This window comes from Hypomesus nipponensis, chromosome 19 (assembly GCF_054491055.1).
Source record: "Hypomesus nipponensis isolate SF chromosome 19, ASM5449105v1, whole genome shotgun sequence".
In the NCBI taxonomy this organism is placed as follows: Eukaryota; Metazoa; Chordata; class Actinopteri; order Osmeriformes; family Osmeridae; genus Hypomesus; species Hypomesus nipponensis.
Genome location: NC_140379.1, coordinates 322,501 through 344,285, shown reverse-complemented (window position 1 = coordinate 344,285; position 21,785 = coordinate 322,501). Strand labels below are relative to the sequence as shown.

At 49.5% G+C, this 21,785-nt stretch overlaps 1 protein-coding gene across 1 annotated transcript in view; it reads right to left on the bottom strand.

Moving 5' to 3' along the window:
* Positions 1-21,785, bottom strand: part of nav2a (neuron navigator 2a) — a 127,047-nt gene that overhangs the window by 52,406 nt on the left and 52,856 nt on the right. The window contains 5 exon segments of the mRNA XM_084682803.1: positions 1,348-1,401; positions 1,580-1,802; positions 2,269-2,341; positions 7,496-7,548; positions 11,308-11,425. Of these exon segments, the coding sequence (XP_084538929.1) occupies positions 1,348-1,401; positions 1,580-1,802; positions 2,269-2,341; positions 7,496-7,548; positions 11,308-11,425 (521 nt within the window).

Genomic DNA, 21,785 nt, shown 5'->3' with positions numbered 1-21,785 from the left:
AGAGAGAGAGAGAGAGAGAGAGAGAGAGAGAGAGAGAGAGAGAGAGAGAGAGAGAGAGAGAGAGAGAGAGAGAGAGAGAGAAGAGATAGAGAGAAGAGAGAAGAGAAAAGAGAGAGGTGCTTAGGTAGGAGAGAGAGAAGTGGGGGGAGAAGGGTTAGGGTCAGGAACAGCAGCCGTGTAGAGGTTAACGCCTGTTGGATGATGAGTGAGTGAGAGTTCAGGTGAGGGTGTTGGATGATGAGTGAGAGTTCAGGTGAGGGTGTTGGATGATGAGTGAGTGAGAGTTCAGGTGAGGGTGTTGGATGATGAGTGAGTGAGAGTTCAGGTGAGGGTGTTGGATGATGAGTGAGAGTTCAGGTGAGGGTGTTGGATGATGAGTGAGAGTTCAGGTGAGGGTGTTGGATGATCTAATAAGCTTGTTATTTTTCTTTGCTTCTTTGTAAAACTTGGAATTCTAAGCTCTGATTCTGATTAATCTGTGAAAAAAAAGACAAGTTTCAGAGGTGAGGGGAACTTTAAAGGGTATAGTTTAGTGGCTGAGCATGTGCTTGCAGCACGACAAGTCACAGGTTTGACTCTTCCCTGCCCTCTGTAGGGCCTTTCTGCTATTAGTTATTTTTGCAATAATGGATATCAACCTGTAGTTGCACATGCTGGACAGAAGGTGGCAGTATTGTGCTGTTTAAGACGTGAGGCACACAGGAGAAGAAGCAACGCCATCTGGGATGGGCTTGATGCAAAACAACATCCTGGGTTTCACTTCAACAACGAACAAACAAAAATCTAATGCTGTATTCAAAACCAAAACAAACAACATGTAAATTGATAGAGTCCAAAGTCTTATGTTCATGTTTCAAAAAGCACAAAAAATTTGACCAAGACAACCTTGGTGGTAATACTAGTGAAGCTATTGTTTACTTCATCACACTCTTAAAAAAAACAACAACAAAAAAACATTAAAGGAGCCATTGCCTCATAGTTCATTATAAATGTTCAGAGTACACACACACGTGCACGCACACACACACACAGAGGTTATCTAAAGGTCTCTCCCAGACCATTGAGCATGCATTCTAAATGAGGCATGATGCCAGACATAGAGGGTCCCCCTTGGCCCCTCCCCCATACAGGTCTGGCCCTGCCCTGTGCATGAGTGTGGGGGCCAGGGGGCCAGGGTGGAGGGAGGCCCAGGTGGAGAGGGGGTTGGCCTCAGTCACTGGTGGTACACCAGGTACCTTACCCAAGAGAAAGAGGAAGAGGGGGGAGGAGGTGAGGAAGAGGAACGAGCTGGAAGAAGGAAACGATGCATGACCACAAAGAAGAGGAAGAAAGAGAGAGAGAGCTGACCTAGAGTGTTTCTGACCCAGGGAAAACTTGAGCAATTTCCTCTGAGAGCTGTTCCTGGAGGAGAGGAGAAACGGAGAGATGTGGAAGAGAGAAAGACAGTTTACATCTACAGAAGAAAGGAACCAATACCAGTGAGATGGAATGAGTGTGAAAACATCTTATATGGATCTACGTTCTACCCATTCTTCTTTCCAGATGGACTTCACCTGCCAGCATGCATCACTCAGCTTACCTGGACTGCATGTCTGCTTGTGCTGCTGTCTTGTGGCCGTGTGCTGCAGGGGTGGGGGGCCCATGCGGGTGGGTGAGTTGGGCAGGGGCGCTGGTTTGCTGGGTCAGGGGGGTGTGGCAAGCCTGGGCCTGGTCCTGGGGCTGGAGTTGGGCCTGCTGCTGCTTGTAGCGAGACAGGCTAAAGAAAAGCCCCAAAATGGCCTTCAGATTCCCATTCCTGATCTCTGTTTTAGGAGAGAGAGGTACAGAGAAGGCAATAGATGAATAGAGGTATAGGTAGAGAGAGAGAGAGAGAGAGAGAGAGAGAGAGAGAGAGAGAGCGAGCGAGCGAGCGGGAGGGAGGGAGGGAGGGAGGGAGGGAGGGAGGGAGGGAGGGAGGGAGGGAGGGAGGGAGGGAGGGAGGGAGAGAGGGAGAGAGGGAGAGAGGGAGAGAGGGAGAGAGGGAGAGAGGGAGAAAGGGAGAGAGGGAGAGGTAGAGAGGAGGAAGGGAACCAGGAAGAGGAGAGAATATTAAGACGAGAAACTAAGTTGATGAATTAATCCAGTCAGTGGCAATCTATGGAGAGAGAGAGCCAGAGAGAGAGAGAGGGAGGTAGAGACAGAGGTAGAGAGAGAGGTAGAGAGGGAGAGAGAGGTAGAGAGAGAGGGAGCGAGAGGTAGACAGAGGTAGAGAGGTAGAGAGAGGTGTACCTTCTGCTGATAAGCCCTGTATGTTGACTCCTTTTGCTGCTAGGAACCTGAGGCAGGCGTCGATGTTCTCAATCTGGAGGGAAAGAGAGAGAAATTAATAATCACCCAGGACACCTGTGTGATGACATCACCGCTAGGAGGTTCCCTGCATGCAGACAAGCTACAAAGGTCACTAACCCGGGAAATAATATCAACTTACATACGTATATATATGAATACATTTACGAGTATCAAACAGCTGTTTTGTCAAGTTAAAAATATTCCTTTGGCATGTAAGGTGTACAACAATTCTTCATGGTATTAAACTTTAAAACATGCTGGTAATGGTTGATTCATTAAATCATATAAAATCTATTTGTATAGCCCTTTTTACAAGCAATGTCAGAGTGCTTCACATACACCAATAGAACTGCCCCTAACCCAACCTAGAACCCTCAATAAGCCCTGATTTCAGTTGTGTAATGACATAGCACAGCCAGTCAGACAGCAGCTTACTAACAACCTACCCGGAGCTCCAAGCTTTCTAGGCTAACTCTGTTGCTAGGACACAAGTACCATGGTAACCAGACTGACCCGGCAAAACTGGGAGTGATTCACAAAACGTGCTGATTGGCTGATAAGCTAGGTTGAAAGGTCATTTTGTCTTTAAGGAAGATACTTCATTGGTTGCCCATGTGATTACTGATTACCAGAACAATCAAATAAGAATGAGTCACTGAATGACGGCGATCAAAGTTTTCCAACAGACTTTTTCAGATAAGCAAACAACTGCAACAACAGATAACCACAAAAGCAGCCGTCCTTCTCAACACAAGAGCTTCAACCAGAAGCTGATGTATTCCATGGAGTCTTCATCAGCCCAACCAGGAAGCCCTTCTTGTCCCTGCCAGCCTGTAATTGGATGGTTGGGTCCAGTGCTGTGATTGGATGGTTGGGTCCAGTGCTGTGATTGGATGGTTGGGTCCAGTGAGCTGCAACAGCGGTGGGGTCCCTCTGTCCCCTTGACCTCTGACTCAGAGCAGCTGCTGCTGCCTGGCACATGCTGCCCCCGAGGTCACCAGAGGTCACCAGACTAAGCACAGACAGGAACGCTGCGCACACACGCTTTAAACAGCCCCTTCCAGTACCCAGCACCCTTTAAACAGCCCCTTCCAGTACCCAGCACCCTTTAAACAGCCCCTTCCAGTACCCAGCACCCTTTCCAGTTGAAAAACCTCCAGCCTCTTTTAACCCCCCCTAGACCTACCCCTCACATCTTACCCATCCGTAGACCTACCCCTCAGACATACCCCCAAAGGAGGCAAAAATAACCCCCAGCTTGTGTGAAACCCTAACACACATACCAGCTCTGCCCCTGAGCTGTGCTCCCTCACTGGGCCTGGAGGGGTAAAAATACCACCGCCCCACCGCCCCACCGCCCCACCGCCCCACCGCCCCACCGCCTCACCGCCCCACCGCCCCACCGCCCCACCGCCCCACCGCCCCACCGCCCCACCGCCCCACCGCCCCACCGCCCCACTGCCCCACCGCCCCACCGTTCCCTGCCTCACCGCCCCAGGCTAAACACCACCTGCTGGAGCCAGGAGCCCTGAGCAGAAACCTGAGCCACCTGGACACCAGGCTCCCACAGCCCAGGAGCAGCACAACTACAACATTAACTACCATGTAGCTACCTAGCAACACTTTACATGAAGGTTACATTAACTACCATGTAGCTACCTAGCAACACTTTACATGAAGGTTTCATTAACTACCATGTAGCTAGCTACCTAGCAACACTTTACATGAAAGTTACATTAACTACCATGTAGCTACCTAGCAACACTTTACATGAAAGTTACATTAACTAACTTGATGTAAAGTGTTGTATGGAAGAATATAGAACAGAATATAGAACAGAATATAGAACAGAATATAGAACAGAATATAGAACAGAATATAGAACAGAATATAGAACAGTAAAACAATCAGGGTTGTTTTGGTATCGTTAGGATGTTTATATTCCACGATTTCAATACCAATAACTATAACTATCATTTTCTCTTGTTCCAGTCTTCAGTCTATGATCAGGAAGTTAAGTGAGCTGAGTAAACAAAGGCTTGGGTTCATTACGATAGCAGCCAAACACACCGGAGAGCCAACTCACCGGGCAGCCAACACACTAGGCAGCCAAGATGGCAAAAGTACACACATCTTTCAAGTACCTACCATACTCATGTTGAAAAAGACTTTGGTACAAGTACTGACTACACTTTTTCACTCAAGTTAAAATAAAGTGTGGGCTCCGACATAATAAGTCAAAAGCAGCCATTACTACTACCCGTTTTAGTGTCTCGCTGGTAACTTTTAACAAAAAATTTGTTTTTACTTTTAAGTAAAACTTTTGTTTGCAAAAACATTTCCAAAACTTTTTTTAAATATATTTTTTTCAACCTTTTGAAAATTCTTTTGTTTGCAAAAACGTTTCCCAAACGTTTTTTTTAATATATATTTTATATCTAACCTTTTGAAACTTTTTATTAACCCTTTTCTCAAGGTGAAATATTTTTCACAAATACTTTTTCTACCTTTCAAAACTTATTTTTGTAAATATTTTTTCTTTTACTTTAAAATATTTTTGCAGCATTTAGTAAAACTTTTTTTATATATATTTTTTCAAAACTTTTTTATACATACTTTTTCAACCTTTTGAAATGAAAAAAGGCATGCAGTGACAATAAATAATATTGATCATGCCACAAAATAAAGTTAAAAGTTGTCAGAAAAATAAAGTGAAGTACAGTAGCAAAGCATTTGTATTTCGTTACTTCCCATCTCTGCCGGGCAGTAACCAGTCTAGGATTTGAGGTATTGAGGACAAACATAGCTGGGGAGGGAAATGTTCTTTACTGCACACAAACACTCTCTCTCACACACATCACACACACTCATCATCCAGCCTCTCCAACTGTTTGATATTAAACAACTATCAGTTACTGTAGTATTCCACGCAAACAAGAAAGATAATCACAAGGAAGGCCTCTAAGCTTTGGAAGCATTTATAAAGCAGAAAATCAACACTAACAACAAAAAAAGCATCAATAAAAATCAGTTTTCTGCGATGTTTCAGTGTAGCTAAACATAGCCTCTTACCTGTCAGGCTGGTGTTGATGTGGAACTGCTCTCAATCAGGTCCTCTGCCACAACCAAACCAGCTCCACTTCAACACTCTCCCTCTCTCCTTCTCTCATTCCCTCCCTCTATCACTTACTCTCTCTCTCTCTGTATCTCCCTCCCTGTCCCTCTCAGTCTGTCATCAGCCTGTACTGTGCTGTACTGTGCTGTACTGTATTATGTTGTACTGTGCTATGTTGTACTGTGCTGTACTGTACTGCTGTAGGGTACTATGCTGTACTGTACCATGCTGAACTGTACTGTGCTATGCTGTATTATGCTGTACTGTGCTATGCTGTATTATGCTTAACTGTACTGTGCTATGCTGTACTGTGCTATGTTGTACTGTACTATGCTGTACTGTGCTATGCTGTATTATGCTGTACTGTGCTATGTTGTACTGTACTATGCTGTACTGTGCTATGCTGTATTATGCTGTACTGTGCTATGTTGTATTATGCTTAACTGTACTGTGCTATGCTGTACTGTGCTATGCTGTACTGTGCTATGCTGTACTGTGCTATGCTGTATTATGCTTAACTGTACTGTGCTATGCTGTACTGTGCTATGCTGTCCTGTGCTATGCTGTACTGTGCTATGCTGTACTGTGCTATGCTGTACTGTGCTATGCTGTACTATGCTGTACTGTGCTATGCTGTATTATGCTGAACTGTACTGTGCTATGCTATGCTGTACTGTCCTATGCTGTGCTGTCCTATGCTGTACTGTGCTATGCTATGCTGTATTGTGCTATGCTATGCTGTACTTTGCTATGCTGTACTGTGCTATGTTCACAGCCCACATTGCTGCAGTCTCCTGGTCGTGTAGATTCAGTCTCCTGGTCGTGTAGATTCACCCTTTACATCATCCGGAAGATCAGGAGATATATACCTGTCTGAGCATTCCACCCAGCTGCTAGTCCAAGCACTTGTCCTCTCCAAGTTGGACTACTGCAACTTGCTGCTCGCCGGTCTCCCAGCATGCCAACCCGCCCTCTCCAGAGGATTCAGAACGCAGCGGCACGCTCCCATGTTACCCCGCTCCTCATCTCTCTCCACTGGCTACCCATCACGGCCCGTACCAGATTCAAGACCCTGGTACTGACCTTCCGAGCAGTGAACAGGACTGCACCCGACTACATCAAGTCTCTCTTGCAGCCTTACACCCCCACCCGTTACCTACGGTCTTCTTCAGACAACCGCCTGGTGGTCCCACCGCTCAAGAGCACCTGGTCCCAACACAAGCTCTTCTCCTGTCTGGCCCCCCAATGGTGGAATCACCTCCCCACCTCCATCAGAGACACTGACTGTCACCCCACCTTCAAGAAAAGGCTCAAAACGCACTTGTTCCGGGAGTACAACAGTACTTAAGAATGATTTGCTGGACCTGATGTAAGTTTCCTCCAGGAAAACAATGACTCTTATTGACGGACTTGTTGTTCTTGTTGGTTAGTTGTAACTGATTTAACTTATTGTTGTTTATGATCATTGACCAATGCAGTTTGTAAAGCACTCTCTTAGAAGTTGCTTTGGATAAAACTGTCTGCTAAATAAATACATGTAAATATGCTCCTCTAGAGTCCTGCTGTCAAAGGAAGCTGAGGGGAGATCACTCAAGCCAGGTCCTAACCAGACCCTCGTACATTTCATTTGTACAGAGGGTCTGGGATCACCCCATAGACAAACGTTAACTTCCTTGGCGGCGGGTCCTCTGTTGAAGTTTAAAACTATTGGATCTGCCCAGAGCCACTCTGATTTGCCATAACCAATCGCAAGCGTTCGCCTTAGCCAACTCCTTCACCACTACTGTAACAGAGCTAGCTGCCGTAGCTGGAAAATCAAACTTTTCCCGAACCCCGTGGGGAGGAGGGCCACAACATCATGGCCACCAACAAAACTAGTGCACAACATTTACGTCATCGTTCTCAGCCACTCCCTCTGTTCGCTGATTGGACCTACAAAAAATGTGTTTCTGAAAACCGACTTCAAAGTCAAGCTCCCAGACCTAGTACAGAAGCAAAATCCAAATTGAGCGGAAGTATGTTGGAGGGCAGAGCCAGGCTAAGATCACTCACCATCTGAGAACGACTCTTTGGACAGCCATGGATGTCCTCGATCTTCTCATTAGCTGGAGAGAGAGGGAGAAGCAGAGAGAGAGAGCAAAGACAGAGGGAGAGAGAGATAGAGCGAGATAGAGGGGAAAGGGAGGGAGGGAAGGAGGGAAAGAGAAAAGGAGGGATACAGAAGGTCTGGTTAGTGATATTCTTGGTTTTCTCTCCAGTCTTCCGTAGTGTGTGTCCCTGACTGTGTGTGTGTCCCCCTGACTGTGTGTGTGTCCCCCTGACTGTGTGTGTGTCCCTGACTGTGTGTGTGTCCCCCTGACTGTGTGTGTGTCCCTGACTGTGTGTGTGTCCCTGACTGTGTGTGTCCCCCTGACTGTGTGTGTGTCCCTGACTGTGTGTGTGTCCCTGACTGTGTGTGTGTCCCTGACTGTGTGTGTGTCCCCCTGACTGTGTGTGTCCCTGACTGTGTGTGTCCCCCTGACTGTGTGTGTGTCCCCCTGACTGTGTGTGTGTCCCTGACTGTGTGTGTGTGTCCCTGACTGTGTGTGTGTCCCTGACTGTGTGTGTGTCCCTGACTGTGTGTGTGTCCCCCTGACTGTGTGTGTGTCCCTGACTGTGTGTGTCCCCCTGACTGTGTGTGTGTCCCCCTGACTGTGTGTGTGTCCCCCTGACTGTGTGTGTGTCCCTGACTGTGTGTGTCCCCCTGACTGTGTGTGTGTCCCCCTGACTGTGTGTGTGTCCCTGACTGTGTGTGTGTCCCCCTGACTGTGTGTGTGTCCCCCTGACTGTGTGTGTGTCCCTGACTGTGTGTGTCCCCCTGACTGTGTGTGTCCCCCTGACTGTGTGTGTCCCCCTGACTGTGTGTGTCCCCCTGACTGTGTGTGTGTCCCCCTGACTGTGTGTGTGTCCCCCTGACTGTGTGTGTGTCCCTGACTGTGTGTGTGTCCCTGACTGTGTGTGTGTCCCCCTGACTGTGTGTGTGTCCCTGACTGTGTGTGTGTCCCCCTGACTGTGTGTGTGTCCCTGACTGTGTGTGTCCCCCTGACTGTGTGTGTGTCCCTGACTGTGTGTGTGTCCCTGACTGTGTGTGTCCCCCTGACTGTGTGTGTGTCCCCCTGACTGTGTGTGTGTCCCTGACTGTGTGTGTGTCCCCCTGACTGTGTGTGTGTGTCCCTGACTATGTGTGTGTACATGTGAGCGTGGGTTCCCAGGGGGTTCCCCCCACCCTCAGGCCCCGCCCCCCTGCAGCTGAGAGCATCATCTCTCTTCTGACAACTGTTCCTCCTGCGTGACAGGGCCCACTGGGCCCCTCCCCCCTCCCTCCTTCCCTGACATCTCCACTGTGGGGAAACACTATTCTGCCAGGTGGGGAAACACTATGCTGCCAGGTGGGGAAACACTATGCTGCCAGGTGGGGAAACACCATGCTGCCAGGTGAGAAACACCATGCTGCCTGGTGAGAAACACCATGCTGCCTGGTGGGGAAACACCATGCTGCCAGGTGAGAAACACCATGCTGCCAGGTGGAGAAACACCATGCTGCCAGGTGAGAAACACCATGCTGCCAAGTGAGAAACACCATGCTGCCAGGTGGGGAAACACCATGCTGCCAGGTAGAGAAACACCATGCTGCCAGGGGAGAAACACCATGCTGCCAGGTGAGAAACACCATGCTGCCAGGTGAGAAACACCATGCTGCCAGGTGGGGAAACACCATGCTGCCAGGTGAGAAACACCATGCTGCCAGGTGAGAAACACCATGCTGCCAGGTGAGAAACACCATGCTGCCAGGTGGGGAAACACCATGCGTCTAGCAGGGAAAGGGGTATGTCTGGGGTGGTCTGTGTGGGGTGTCTGGAGGGAGTGGAGAGATAAACAGGTGGATGGGTGGTGAGATTCTGGCAGGGGTGTGCTTCCTATGATGTTACATGACACTGTGGTCAGCTGTGTGTGTGTGTGTGTGTGTGTGGGGGGGGGGCACTGTGACCCCGTCTGTGTGTGTGTGTGTGTGGGGGGGCACTGTGACCGTGTATGTGTGTGTATTAGTGTTGCTTTCGTCAATGAAAATTATGACTAAATATCGTCGTCAACAAACCTTTATCACGTGACGAAAACGAGACTAGGCGCAACGTAAATGCTGGTCATGTGACGATGACTATAATTAAATATATAATGCAGCATTGTTGACGAATTAAAACTAGACGAAATGTGATTTACAAAATAGAAACAAGATGAAATTTTATAAGGTTATTTCGTCTTGTTTAGTCGCGTTATTATTTTTTGCCAACTCATGAGGCTGTGGTTTATGTGTCTCATTTTAAGGTTAGCTTTAGACGTTAGCTTTAAACGTTAGCTTTAGACGTTAGCTTTAGACGTTAGCTTTAAACGTTAGCTTTAGACGTTAGCTTTAGACGTTAGCTTTAGACGTTAGCTTTAAACGTTAGCTTTAAACATTAGCTTTAAACGTTAGCTTTAAACGTTAGCTTTAGACGTTAGCTTTAAACGTTAGCTTTAAACGTTAGCTTTAAACGTTAGCTTTAAACGTTAGCTTTAAACGTTAGCTTTAAACGTTAGCTTTAAACGTTAGCTTTAGACGTTAGCTTTAGACGTTAGCTTTAAACGTTAGCTTTAAACGTTAGCTTTAAACGTTAGCTTTAAACGTTAGCCACTGGAGCTGAAAACCACTGGGAGTCTGAAACAAACATGTGTGACTAGCGTGTGTGTGTTTGTTTGTGAGAGAGTGTAAAGTGGCTTAGCATGTGTGACTAGTGTATGTACTGTGTGTGTGTGTGTGTGTGTGTGTGTGTGTGTGTATTTGTTTGTATGAGAGAGTGTAAAGTGGGTTCTTAGTTCCTACCTGACAGACTGCATGTGTACTAAGCATTCCTTGCTGTAGTTAGATTTGTACTGTAGCTATATAATACAGTAGCTGAATTTGGCATCAACAACATGACTTTGAATACCTTATTCTAGACCAATACATGGTTTTGGCATTAGCATGCCTCCCGAGACTACTACTTCAACTACTTTTTTGATTAAAAAGAGACTAAAATAAAATTTTCATTGACTTAAACTAGACTAAATGTCATCTAAATGTGACAAAAATAGTCATGGATAAGTCTGACTAAAATAAGACTAAAATGCTCAGACTTTTAGTCGACTGAAACTTGACTAGACTAAAAAGAGTATGAACGTGACTAAAACTAATAAAAACTAAAATGACAGCTTGACACAAAGACTAGACTAAAACTAAAATTAAAACATGCTGCCAAAACAACTCTAGTGTGTATTCTTGCTCAGACAGTGTGCAACTTGAAAGCTACTATAAATTTGGTTGTCAGAGCACTAAAGAAACTGTCAGATATCTCTATAACGGGTCCTGTCACACAGCTGGACAGATGCCTTCAGATGCACAACATCCCTGTAGATGTGTGTGTGTGTGTGTGTGTGTGTGTGTGTGTGTGTGTGTGCTTGTGTGTGATGAGTCAGTGATCAGCTGGAGGGGCAGCCCCAGATGACAGGGCAGGTCTTGAAGAGGGACAATGACAGGCTCATAGTAACCCGGACGACCGAATGACATTTACTAACGGAAGTCTCCCGTGCACGCGAATAACTTCTCTCTGAACGCGTCATTGTTCAAATAAATGCAGTGCCACAAGAAAGGGTTGTTTGATCCATACTTTGATACGTATACATGCCGAACACAATGATACGATTTCATATAGGCTATGATCACCTGGATTTATACTGCGGTCTTTTAACATGTATAACTTAAAAATGTACATTTCTGAAAATGCAGCGTAAATGAGCAACCGGTTACTTACCGACAACTTGTATCACTTCAGCCAGCAGTACGCCATCAGTCACGTCTGTCTGCAGGTCCTTGATGAGACGCCGGTGGCCTGACTTGGCGAGGTAGTGGTTGGCCCAGTCCGTGTATATCTGTCGGGGACAAACAAAACCGAAACGGTCACTTTAAGCAGCTAGGAGCGCTGCCACGCTCGTGCGAGTGTTCAAAACTCCACAACACTCCGCAAAATACATAAATGAATCAAACACATTTACGACTCCAATAAAATAACAACATGGTTTAAAAGGAGTTAAGTACCCCCTTTTCTTTTGTCGGGGTGAGGGGCTGGCATATATCCGCGTGGTATTCAAATTTGGGTCATTGTGCTCAGCGCGAGCATTCAACGGAGAAACTCAGAGTGAGCGCTTTCAATGAGGCGCGCTGACATCACAGCTCGAGGACAGAAAAGACCCTCAGCTGCACGCGGGACGGGAAGGGGGGTGGAGGGCAGGGGAGGGGAGGGGGGAATTAAGCATCTGAATAATCTGAATAGCTTCGTTTCTAATTGGTCGCCTGAATGCCCCCACTCCTTTCTCTTCTCCCGCTGTCCTGCTTTCTCGAAGTTTCCGTCACATTTTAATTTTCCGTAAATTGTGACGTTAAAAGCACTTTTACGGATTGTAAATTAAACTGACTGACGTAAATAAATAAATATATAAACAAAGAACATTGCTATGATAAAGCGCTGATTTAAATGTTACCCATGTTTTCTAATTTACCTGTAAAATATCGTTGACATAAGCCTATATATAGATAAAGATACTGTATGTTATGTTCACTGAGGTTAAAACACTTAATTTAAGAATGTACTGAGGTGAGAGAGGTGTTACAGGAATCAGTAATGCTACTGAGAACACAGCGTTATCTACGTACACACACACACTCTGTCACACACACACTGTAACACATACACACACACACATACAGCAGGGACTTTCTGAGAAGGAGGGATAGTGTGCGCGTGTAACAGAGAGCAGAGATGTTGTGTGTGTGTGTTTGAAAGACTGTGTGAGGTAGAAAGCTTTGATGTCAAGGTACACCTTTGGAGAAGTCATGAGAACTCAAAGTCTGATTAGAGAGTCAAGCTGAACAGGTGTGTGTGTGTGTGTGTTTGTGTGTGTGTTTGTGTGTGTGTTTGTGTGTGTGTTTTGTTGTGTAGTCATCATGAGTGTATCTGAAAAGACCCCCTCAAACAAGGAGCAGGTTTTCGGGAACTCTTTCATGTTCTGTTTGTCTGAGAGAGACACAACCCTGCTAAACAGAGTACGCTACAACCTCCCCTTCACCAAGACCGGGAGGGGAGACTTCTCATAAGCTTGTTTCCCCCACAGACAGACCGGAGCTTTTCCTGCCCAGTTGCACTCAGCAGCTGAACACAGACCTGTTACCTGTTCAGCAGGCCTAAACAGAGCAACACCTCAGACCTGCACTGCCTCCCTCACGACGTATGTATTTCCTCTGTTCTTCCTCAAGAGTTCTGTTCCCTTGTTCCTCCTTATCTCTCTTCCTCTTCCCTGTCTCTCTCTCTCATATTTATTTAAGTTCTGCTACTCCAGCTGGCTATTGACTGATAATTACTCCTTTCAACTTTTCTTCCCCCTTCTATCTCTCTCTGTCTCTCTCTCTCGCTTTATGACTCACCTACCACAAGACAGATCATGATCTTTCACTCCCCCAATTCCCTCCGTCACCCCTAAGGGAGGAGAGGGTTGAGAGGAGAGGAGGGGGGGAGAGGGTTGAGAGGAGAGGAGGGGGGGAGAGGGTTGAGAGGAGAGGAGGGGGGGAGAGGGTTGAGAGGAGAGGAGGGGGGGAGAGGGTTGAGAGGAGAGGAGGGGGGGAGAGGGTAAGGGGTTGACGTGTGTCATGACCTGGCCCCATCAAACCCACACCAGACAGCAGATGGGATGATGGATGGGGGGGTTCTGCTCACACACACAAACACACAAGCTCTCACATATGACATATTAAATCAAGTCAGATACAAAATCAGATCAAATCTGCCAAATGAACACATTAGGGCCAACTTGCTGTCAAAACCTGCATTTCAGGGCAGGGCTGTAGTGTCTTGCCAAGAAATCCACCTTCCTCTCCTCTCCTCCACCTTCCTCTCCTCTCCTCCACCTTCCTCTCCTCTCCTCCACCTTCCTCTCCTCTCCTCCACCTTCCCCTCCCCTCCACTTTCCCCTCCCCTCCCCTCCCCTCCTGGATGGTTTGAGACTGACACTACTCAAACTTGTCTCTCTCTCTCTTTCTCCATCCCTCTCTCTGTGGTCTAAACACAGCTCTCTGAAGTGAGTGGAGGGCCCAGCTGTGTGTGTATCAGCCTCTCTCTGAGTGACCCCTGGTGGTTCAGTCTTGTACGAGGCAGATGAATGACCTGTGGTCAGCCACACACACACAAGCCAGACGCATTGTGTTGCCTTCTGGTATGAAATGCGCAATATAAATAAAGCTTGATTTGATTTGATCTCCCTCCTCCTCCTCTCCCTCCTCCTCCTCCACCTGCTGCTTCCCCCCCCTTTCCCTCTATTTCTCCTCTTTAAACAACACAGACAGCTGTCACAGAAACATAAACACTACTACTCTAATTAGCTTTTACTTATTACACACACACTTGTTGTCTCTCCCCTTGTCTCTCTAAGGGACAATAAGTCTGAATGTGATTCCAGCCTGGATCTATTTCTTCCCTCTGAGAGTCTGCCTGCTGTGAGTGTTATGATATAAATCAAGCACCGGGGTTCATGAAACTAGGCCTGAATGTTCTAAAAGGGACATCACAACCAATAATCTATATACTTTATCAGGATAGAATGGATTGTGGATATTGTGGTACAGTTCATAAAAAAGAAGTAATTTTAATATCTGAAATGTGCGCAGCAACATATACACACAAAAACGTGCACGCACACACACCTGTCCCTGTAGCCTGCTGGCTCTGTCAGGCAGTGGTTTGTAATTAAACAGCATCTTATCCTTCATCTGCAGACCAGACCAATAAACTGTGCTGCACCTTCCTCTTTGCTCCCAAGGGAAAAGATAAGCACCACAGATTAGAAGAGAGGAGGAGGGAGGAGGGAAGAGAGAGGAGGGAGGAGAGAGAGAAATTAAACTGTCTTTCTGTCTGTGGTTATAGCATCTAACTGCAGATCTAGAGGTCACAGGTTCAAATCCCCCCTGTGCACATCACTGTTAATAACATCTGAATGAGAGGTGTTGAGAGTGAGGCTGTCTCTCCACCACACAGCTCAGACATCCTCAGATACTCAGATATTGTAAAAAGACAAACAACCTTCAACTACATTAACATTACCACAGCTGGAATGTGTGTGCTTGTAAGAGTGTGTGTGTGTGAGCGAGAGTGTGTGTGTGTGAGCGAGAGTGTGTGTGTGTGAGCGAGAGTGTGTGTGTGTGAGCGAGAGTGTGTGTAACCAGTTTCATGGTGAAGTTGTTCTGCTCCCAGCATCTCTCTCTCTCTCTGCCTCCACACTGCCTCCACACTGCCTCCACACTGCCTCCACACAGTCTCCACACAGTCTCCACACAGTCTCCACACTGTCTCCACACAGTCTCCACACTGCCTCCACACAGTCTCCACACTGCCTCCACACTGCCTCCACACTGCCTCCACACAGTCTCCACACAGTCTCCACACTGCCTCCACACTGCCTCCACACTGCCTCCACACAGTCTCCACACAGTCTCCACACTGCCTCCACACAGTCTCCACACTGCCTCCACACTGCCTCCACACAGTCTCCACACAGTCTCCACACAGTCTCCACACTGCCTCCACACAGTCTCCACACAGTCTCCACACTGCCTCCACACAGTCTCCACACTGCCTCCACACTGCCTCCACACTGCCTCCACACAGTCTCCACACAGTCTCCACACTGCCTCCACACTGCCTCCACACAGTCTCCACACAGTCTCCACACTGCCTCCACACAGTCTCCACTCTGCCTCCACACTGCCTCCACACTGCCTCCACACTGCCTCCACACAGTCTCCACACTGCCTCCACACAGTCTCCACACAGTCTCCACACAGTCTCCACACTGCCTCCACACTGCCTCCACACAGTCTCCACTCTGCCTCCACACTGCCTCCACACTGCCTCCACACAGTCTCCACACAGTCTCCACACAGTCTCCACACTGCCTCCACACAGTCTCCACTCTGCCTCCACACTGCCTCCACACTGCCTCCACACTGCCTCCACACTGCCTCCACACAGTCTCCACACTGCCTCCACACAGTCTCCACACTGTCTCCACACAGTCTCCACACTGCCTCCACACAGTCTCCACACTGCCTCCACACTGCCTCCACACAGTCTCCACACAGTCTCCACACTGCCTCCACACTGCCTCCACACTGCCTCCACACAGTCTCCACACAGTCTCCACACTGCCTCCACACAGTCTCCACACTGCCTCCACACTGCCTCCACACAGTCTCCACACTGCCTCCACACTGCCTCCACACAGTCTCCACACTGCCTCCACACTGCCTCCACACTGCCTCCACACTGTCTCCACACAGTCTCCACACTGCCTCCACACAGTCTCCACACAGTCTCCACACAGTCTCCATACTGCCTCCACACTGCCTCCACACAGTCTCCACACAGTCTCCACACTGCCTCCACACAGTCTCCACTCTGCCTCCACACTGCCTCCACACTGCCTCCACACTGCCTCCACACAGTCTCCACACTGCCTCCACACAGTCTCCACACAGTCTCCACACAGTCTCCACACTGCCTCCACACTGCCTCCACACAGTCTCCACTCTGCCTCCACACTGCCTCCACACTGCCTCCACACAGTCTCCACACAGTCTCCACACAGTCTCCACACAGTCTCCACACTGCCTCCACACAGTCTCCACTCTGCCTCCACACTGCCTCCACACTGCCTCCACACAGTCTCCACACTGCCTCCACACAGTCTCCACACTGTCTCCACACTGTCTCCACACAGTCTCCACACTGCCTCCACACAGTCTCCACACTGCCTCCACACAGTCTCCACACTGCCTCCACACTGCCTCCACACAGTCTCCACTCTGCCTCCACACTGCCTCCACACTGCCTCCACACTGCCTCCACACAGTCTCCACTCTGCCTCCACACTGTCTCCACACTGTCTCCACACAGTCTCCACACTGCCTCCACACAGTCTCCACACTGCCTCCACACAGTCTCCACACTGCCTCCACACTGCCTCCACACAGTCTCCACTCTGCCTCCACACTGCCTCCACACTGCCTCCACACTGCCTCCACACAGTCTCCACACTGTCTCCACACTGTCTCCACACAGTCTCCACACTGCCTCCACACAGTCTCCACACTGCCTCCACACAGTCTCCATACTGCCTCCACACTGCCTCCACACAGTCTCCACTCTGCCTCCACACTGCCTCCACACTGCCTCCACACTGCCTCCACACTGCCTCCACACAGTCTCCACTCTGCCTCCACACTGTCTCCACACTGTCTCCACACAGTCTCCACACTGCCTCCACACAGTCTCCACACTGCCTCCACACAGTCTCCACACTGCCTCCACACTGCCTCCACACAGTCTCCACTCTGCCTCCACACTGCCTCCACACTGCCTCCACACAGTCTCCACACAGTCTCCACACAGTCTCCACACTGCCTCCACACAGTCTCCACTCTGCCTCCACACTGCCTCCACACTGCCTCCACACAGTCTCCACACAGTCTCCACACAGTCTCCACACAGTCTCCACACAGTCTCCACTCTGCCTCCACACTGCCTCCACACTGCCTCCACACTGCCTCCACACTGCCTCCACACAGTCTCCACACTGTCTCCACACAGTCTCCACACAGTCTCCACACAGTCTCCACACAGTCTCCACACTGCCTCCACACTGCCTCCACACAGTCTCCACACTGCCTCCACACAGTCTCCACACTGCCTCCACACAGTCTCCACACTGCCTCCACACAGTCTCCACACAGTCTCCACACAGTCTCCACACTGCCTCCACACTGCCTCCACACAGTCTCCACACAGTCTCCACACAGTCTCATTACTAGCCTGATTTCCTACCCGCTCAGCCACCTGACTCCCCTAGCACCAGACCCTCACTGAGACTGACCCAGTACGGAGACAGAGTCAGGAGACAGAGAAGGCAGGAACTTTCTCTGATCACCCGCTAACCCTAACCCTAACCCTAACCCTAACCCTCACCCTCACCCTCACCCTCACCCTCACCCTAACCTGATCACCCGCTAACCCTAACCCTAACCCTAACCCTAACCCTAACCCTAACCCTAACCCTCACCCTAACCCCCTAACCCTAACCCTCACCCTCACCCTCACCCTCACCCTAACCCCCTAACCCTAACCCTAACCCTCACCCTCACCCTCACCCTCACCCCTAACCCTAACCCTCACCCTAACCCTCACCCCCTAACCCCCTAACCCCCTAACCCTAACCCTCACCCTCACCCTCACCCTCACCCTCACCCTAACCCCTCACCCTCACCCTCACCCTCACCCTCACCCTCACCCTAACCCCCTAACCCTCACCCTCACCCTCACCCTCACCCTCACCCTCACCCTAACCCCCTAACCCTCACCCTCACCCTCACCCTCACCCTAACCCTAACCCTCAGACCCTAACCCTAACCCCCTAACCCTCACCCTAACCCTAACCCTAACCCCTAACCCTCACCCTAACCCTAACCCCTAACCCTCACCCTAACCCTAACCCTAACCCTCAGACCCTAACCCTAACCCCCTCACCCTCACCCTCACCCTAACCCTAACCCTAACCCTCAGACCCTAACCCTAACCCCCTAACCCTAACCCTAACCCTAACCCCCTAACCCTCACCCTAACCCTAACCCTAACCCTAACCCCTAACCCTCACCCTAACCCTCACCCTAACCCTCACCCTCACCCTCACCCTCACCCTCACCCTCACCCACTGTGTGTGGATGTGATTTGACAGGTTTTGGAAACTGCAATAAGCTACTACGAACACAGAACACCATTGTATAAAATACATGCTATAGTATTTCAGTTTTAGTTCTACAGTTTATCAGGCGTATTTTGGATGTCATTACTTTCTGTTGTGGTTTTTCCTGGTTATGTTGATACACCAGTTAACAGCTCCACGAGCACGTGCCACGCGATTATCAGGCAGTAAAACATCCTCACAGGGTGCTGCTGGAGGGACAGCGTCAGTCTGAGGATCTGGGACTGTTCAGGTCCATGTGTTCAGCAGCTCTAAACAAGCTCATTAAGTAGAGACAGAATGAATGAAGGGGCGAGGTCTCTATTCAGAGTCCTGAGAGGAGGGGAGGGGTTAATCTCTGTGTGGCTGAGATAATGGCAAGAGGGGAGAAGAGGGACCCCACCACAGGGGGGGGGAGGTTTCCCACCCCTAGACTCTGGGGGGGGGGGTCACTGTGCCGCCAGGCTGTTGCTAGCTGGTGCTGGGGGTAGAGGGGGGAGGGGGAGAGGAGGAGAGGGGGGAGGGGGAGAGGGGGAGAGGAGAAGAGGGGGAGAGGGGGGAGGGGAGAGGAGGAGAGGGGGGAGGGGGAGAGGGGGAGAGGGGGAGAGGGGGAGAGGAGAAGAGGGGTAGAGGGGGGAGGGGGAGAGGAGGAGAGGGGGGAGGGGGAGAGGGGGAGAGGGGGAGAGGAGAAGAGGGGGAGAGGGGGAGAGGAGAAGAGGGGGAGAGGGGGAGAGGGGGAGAGGAGAAGAGGGGGAGAGGGGGAGAGGGGGAGAGGGGGAGAGGAGGGAGGGGGAGAGGGCAGGCAGGATTGACCCACAGGGGCAGATGAGGACAGACTCTTACTTCCACTCAACACACAACTCTCTACCACACCCTTTTTTTCTCACTCTTTCTCATTATTCCTCTCTCTCTCTCTCTCTCCCCCTCTCCCTCTTCCTCTCCCTCTCTCTCTCTCTCTCTCTCTCTCTCTCTCTCTCTCTCGTCCTCTCTCTCTCTCTCTCTCTCTCTCTCTCTCTCTCTCTCTCTCTCGTCCTCTCTCTCTCTCTCTCTCTCTCTCTCTCTCTCTCTCTCTCTCTCTCTCTCTCTCTCTCGTCCTCTCTCCCTCGCCCCCCCCCCCTCTCTCTCTCTCTCTCTCTCTCTCTCTCTCTGTCTCAGTCTCTCACCCTCTCTCTCTCGTCCTCTCTCCCTCGCCCCCCCCCCTCTCTCTCTCTCTCTCTCTCTCTCTCTCAGAATCTCGCCCTGTTTCTCTCTCTGTCTCTCTCCCCCCTCTCTCACTCCCCTCTCTCTCTCTCTCTCCCCTCTATCTCTCTCCCCCCTCTCTTTCTCCCTCCCCTTCTCTCTCTCTCTCTCCCTCCCTCCCCCTTCTCTCTCTCACTCCCCCTCTCTCTCTCTCTCTCCCCTATCTCTCTCTCCCCCCTCTCTTTCTCCCTCCCCCTTCTCTCTCTCTCTCTCCCTCCCCCTTCTCTCTCTCACTCCCCCCTCTCTCTCTCTCTCCCCCTCTTTCTCTCTCCCCCTCTTTCTTCCCCCTCTGTGTGTGGTTCCTTCAGCCCATCTAGACTTCTCTACTGAAGCACTAAAACTTCAGTGGGGATTTTTATGCCTTGCAATTAAAAGCATTTCCGCAAGGGTACACTCACAGACACCATGGATGGAAGGAAGCAAGGGCACCTAGGGGAGGTCTCTGAACAGAGATCAGCTGGGAGAACAGATGCTGCAGGGTCACACCATGTGCAACACCATGACCTCACCATGACCTCACACAGCAGGACAAGCAGGAAGGGTTCCCCAGATAGCAAGAGGGGGAGTGGGGGGGTGATTCATTCAGAGAGAGCTGTGACTGTAACACACACACACAAACACACACACACACAGTGAGGGAGACATACATACACAGATACACATATGCGCACAGACAGACAGATGCACGCAAACACAAAAGATGATTCTTAGCATTTAGAACACCTATATTACCACACAATGAAAGAAAGTCTCATTCAAACTAAACTCCTCAAAAAAAGTTCGGAAACATTATTTTGGTCGATTATTCCTCCACTTTAATAATACCAATTGGTATTGTATTTTATATAGTTGGAAAGCCTGATTAGTCACCTTTATAACGAGGTACAACTTGTAAGGATCGTGCATTCGTGGAATGAGCAACAAAGCTAACCATGTGGGTAGTGGCCCAATTTCTTTTGATAAAATCCCCTGCAAAATTCTTCTGTCGGTACGTTCACATCTGACATAGTCACATACTCCCCCCATTCACCCTGTCACCCCCCCCCCTCACCCTACCTCACCCTGTCCTCCTGAAAGAAACACTGTGGAACTGTGCATGCTAAAGGCCGATTTATACTTCTGCGTCTCCGTTAACGGACAGACGCACGCACAGAGTCTGACGGAGTCGGACAGATTGGTTGAATTTATACTACTCCGACGGCGCTGCGTGCTGAAAGCAATTCACCGCTAGAACAGTAGATGGCGCTGCACTGCAACGCTCGCTAGGTTATCGAAAAGTCGGAGCAATTTTACAAATTAGCCGCTTCATCAATAAAATAAGCACATTCTTAGCAACTACCCTGCCCATTTCTCGTCACATTTTAATTCATATACTGATTTACATGTACTGTTTAGCTGAAATATGAATTGTAAAGACTTACAAAGGCTGTCAAAGGATTCTGTTCTATTGTTGGTCACGGCGACCTCACCCCCGCCCCTGACGCAAGCGGTTCTTAATACGGACCAATCACAGCCAAGGGGTATCCGTAAAATGACGGACGGACAGACGGATAGTCAGGAAAATCAGGAGGTACACGCAGAGCTCTGCGAGAGGCTCGGAGAGGACACGGAGAGGGCGTTTCTTGACGGAGAGGGCGTTCCCCGTGTGCGTAAAAACGCAGAAGTATAAATCACCCTTTACACACACACATATATTCACACATTCAGAATGGAATAGTTTTACTTGGCCTTGGCAGTGCACTGAAGGATTATGGGATGCAGTATATATGCCAACCACCAGTGGGAAGCAGAGCCTGAGGATGGAATGGAAAAGTTAATTGAAATGTTACGCACTCTCAAAGTTATAAACACACACAGGTTTTGAGTGTGTGAGTGAGAGAGGGAGAGAGAGAGGACAACAAAAGGGGGAAGGAGAGAGGGGGAGTGAGGGATAGTGGGAAAGAGAGAGAGGGGGAGTAAGAGTCAGGAAGAGAGAGAGGGAGAGTGAGGGATAGTGGGAAAGAGAGAGAGTGGGAGAAAGAGTCAGGAAGAGAGAGAGGGAGAGTGAGGGATAGTGGGAAAGAGAGAGAGTGGGAGAAAGAGAGTGGGAGAGCCTCTAGAGACTGATACTACTGTTAATTATAATGTATAGTAAAAAGTATACACTCTCAAAATCTTTCTCTCTCTCCTCCCCTCCCTCCTCCCCCTCTCTCAGGGCCCCCCTCGCTCTCCC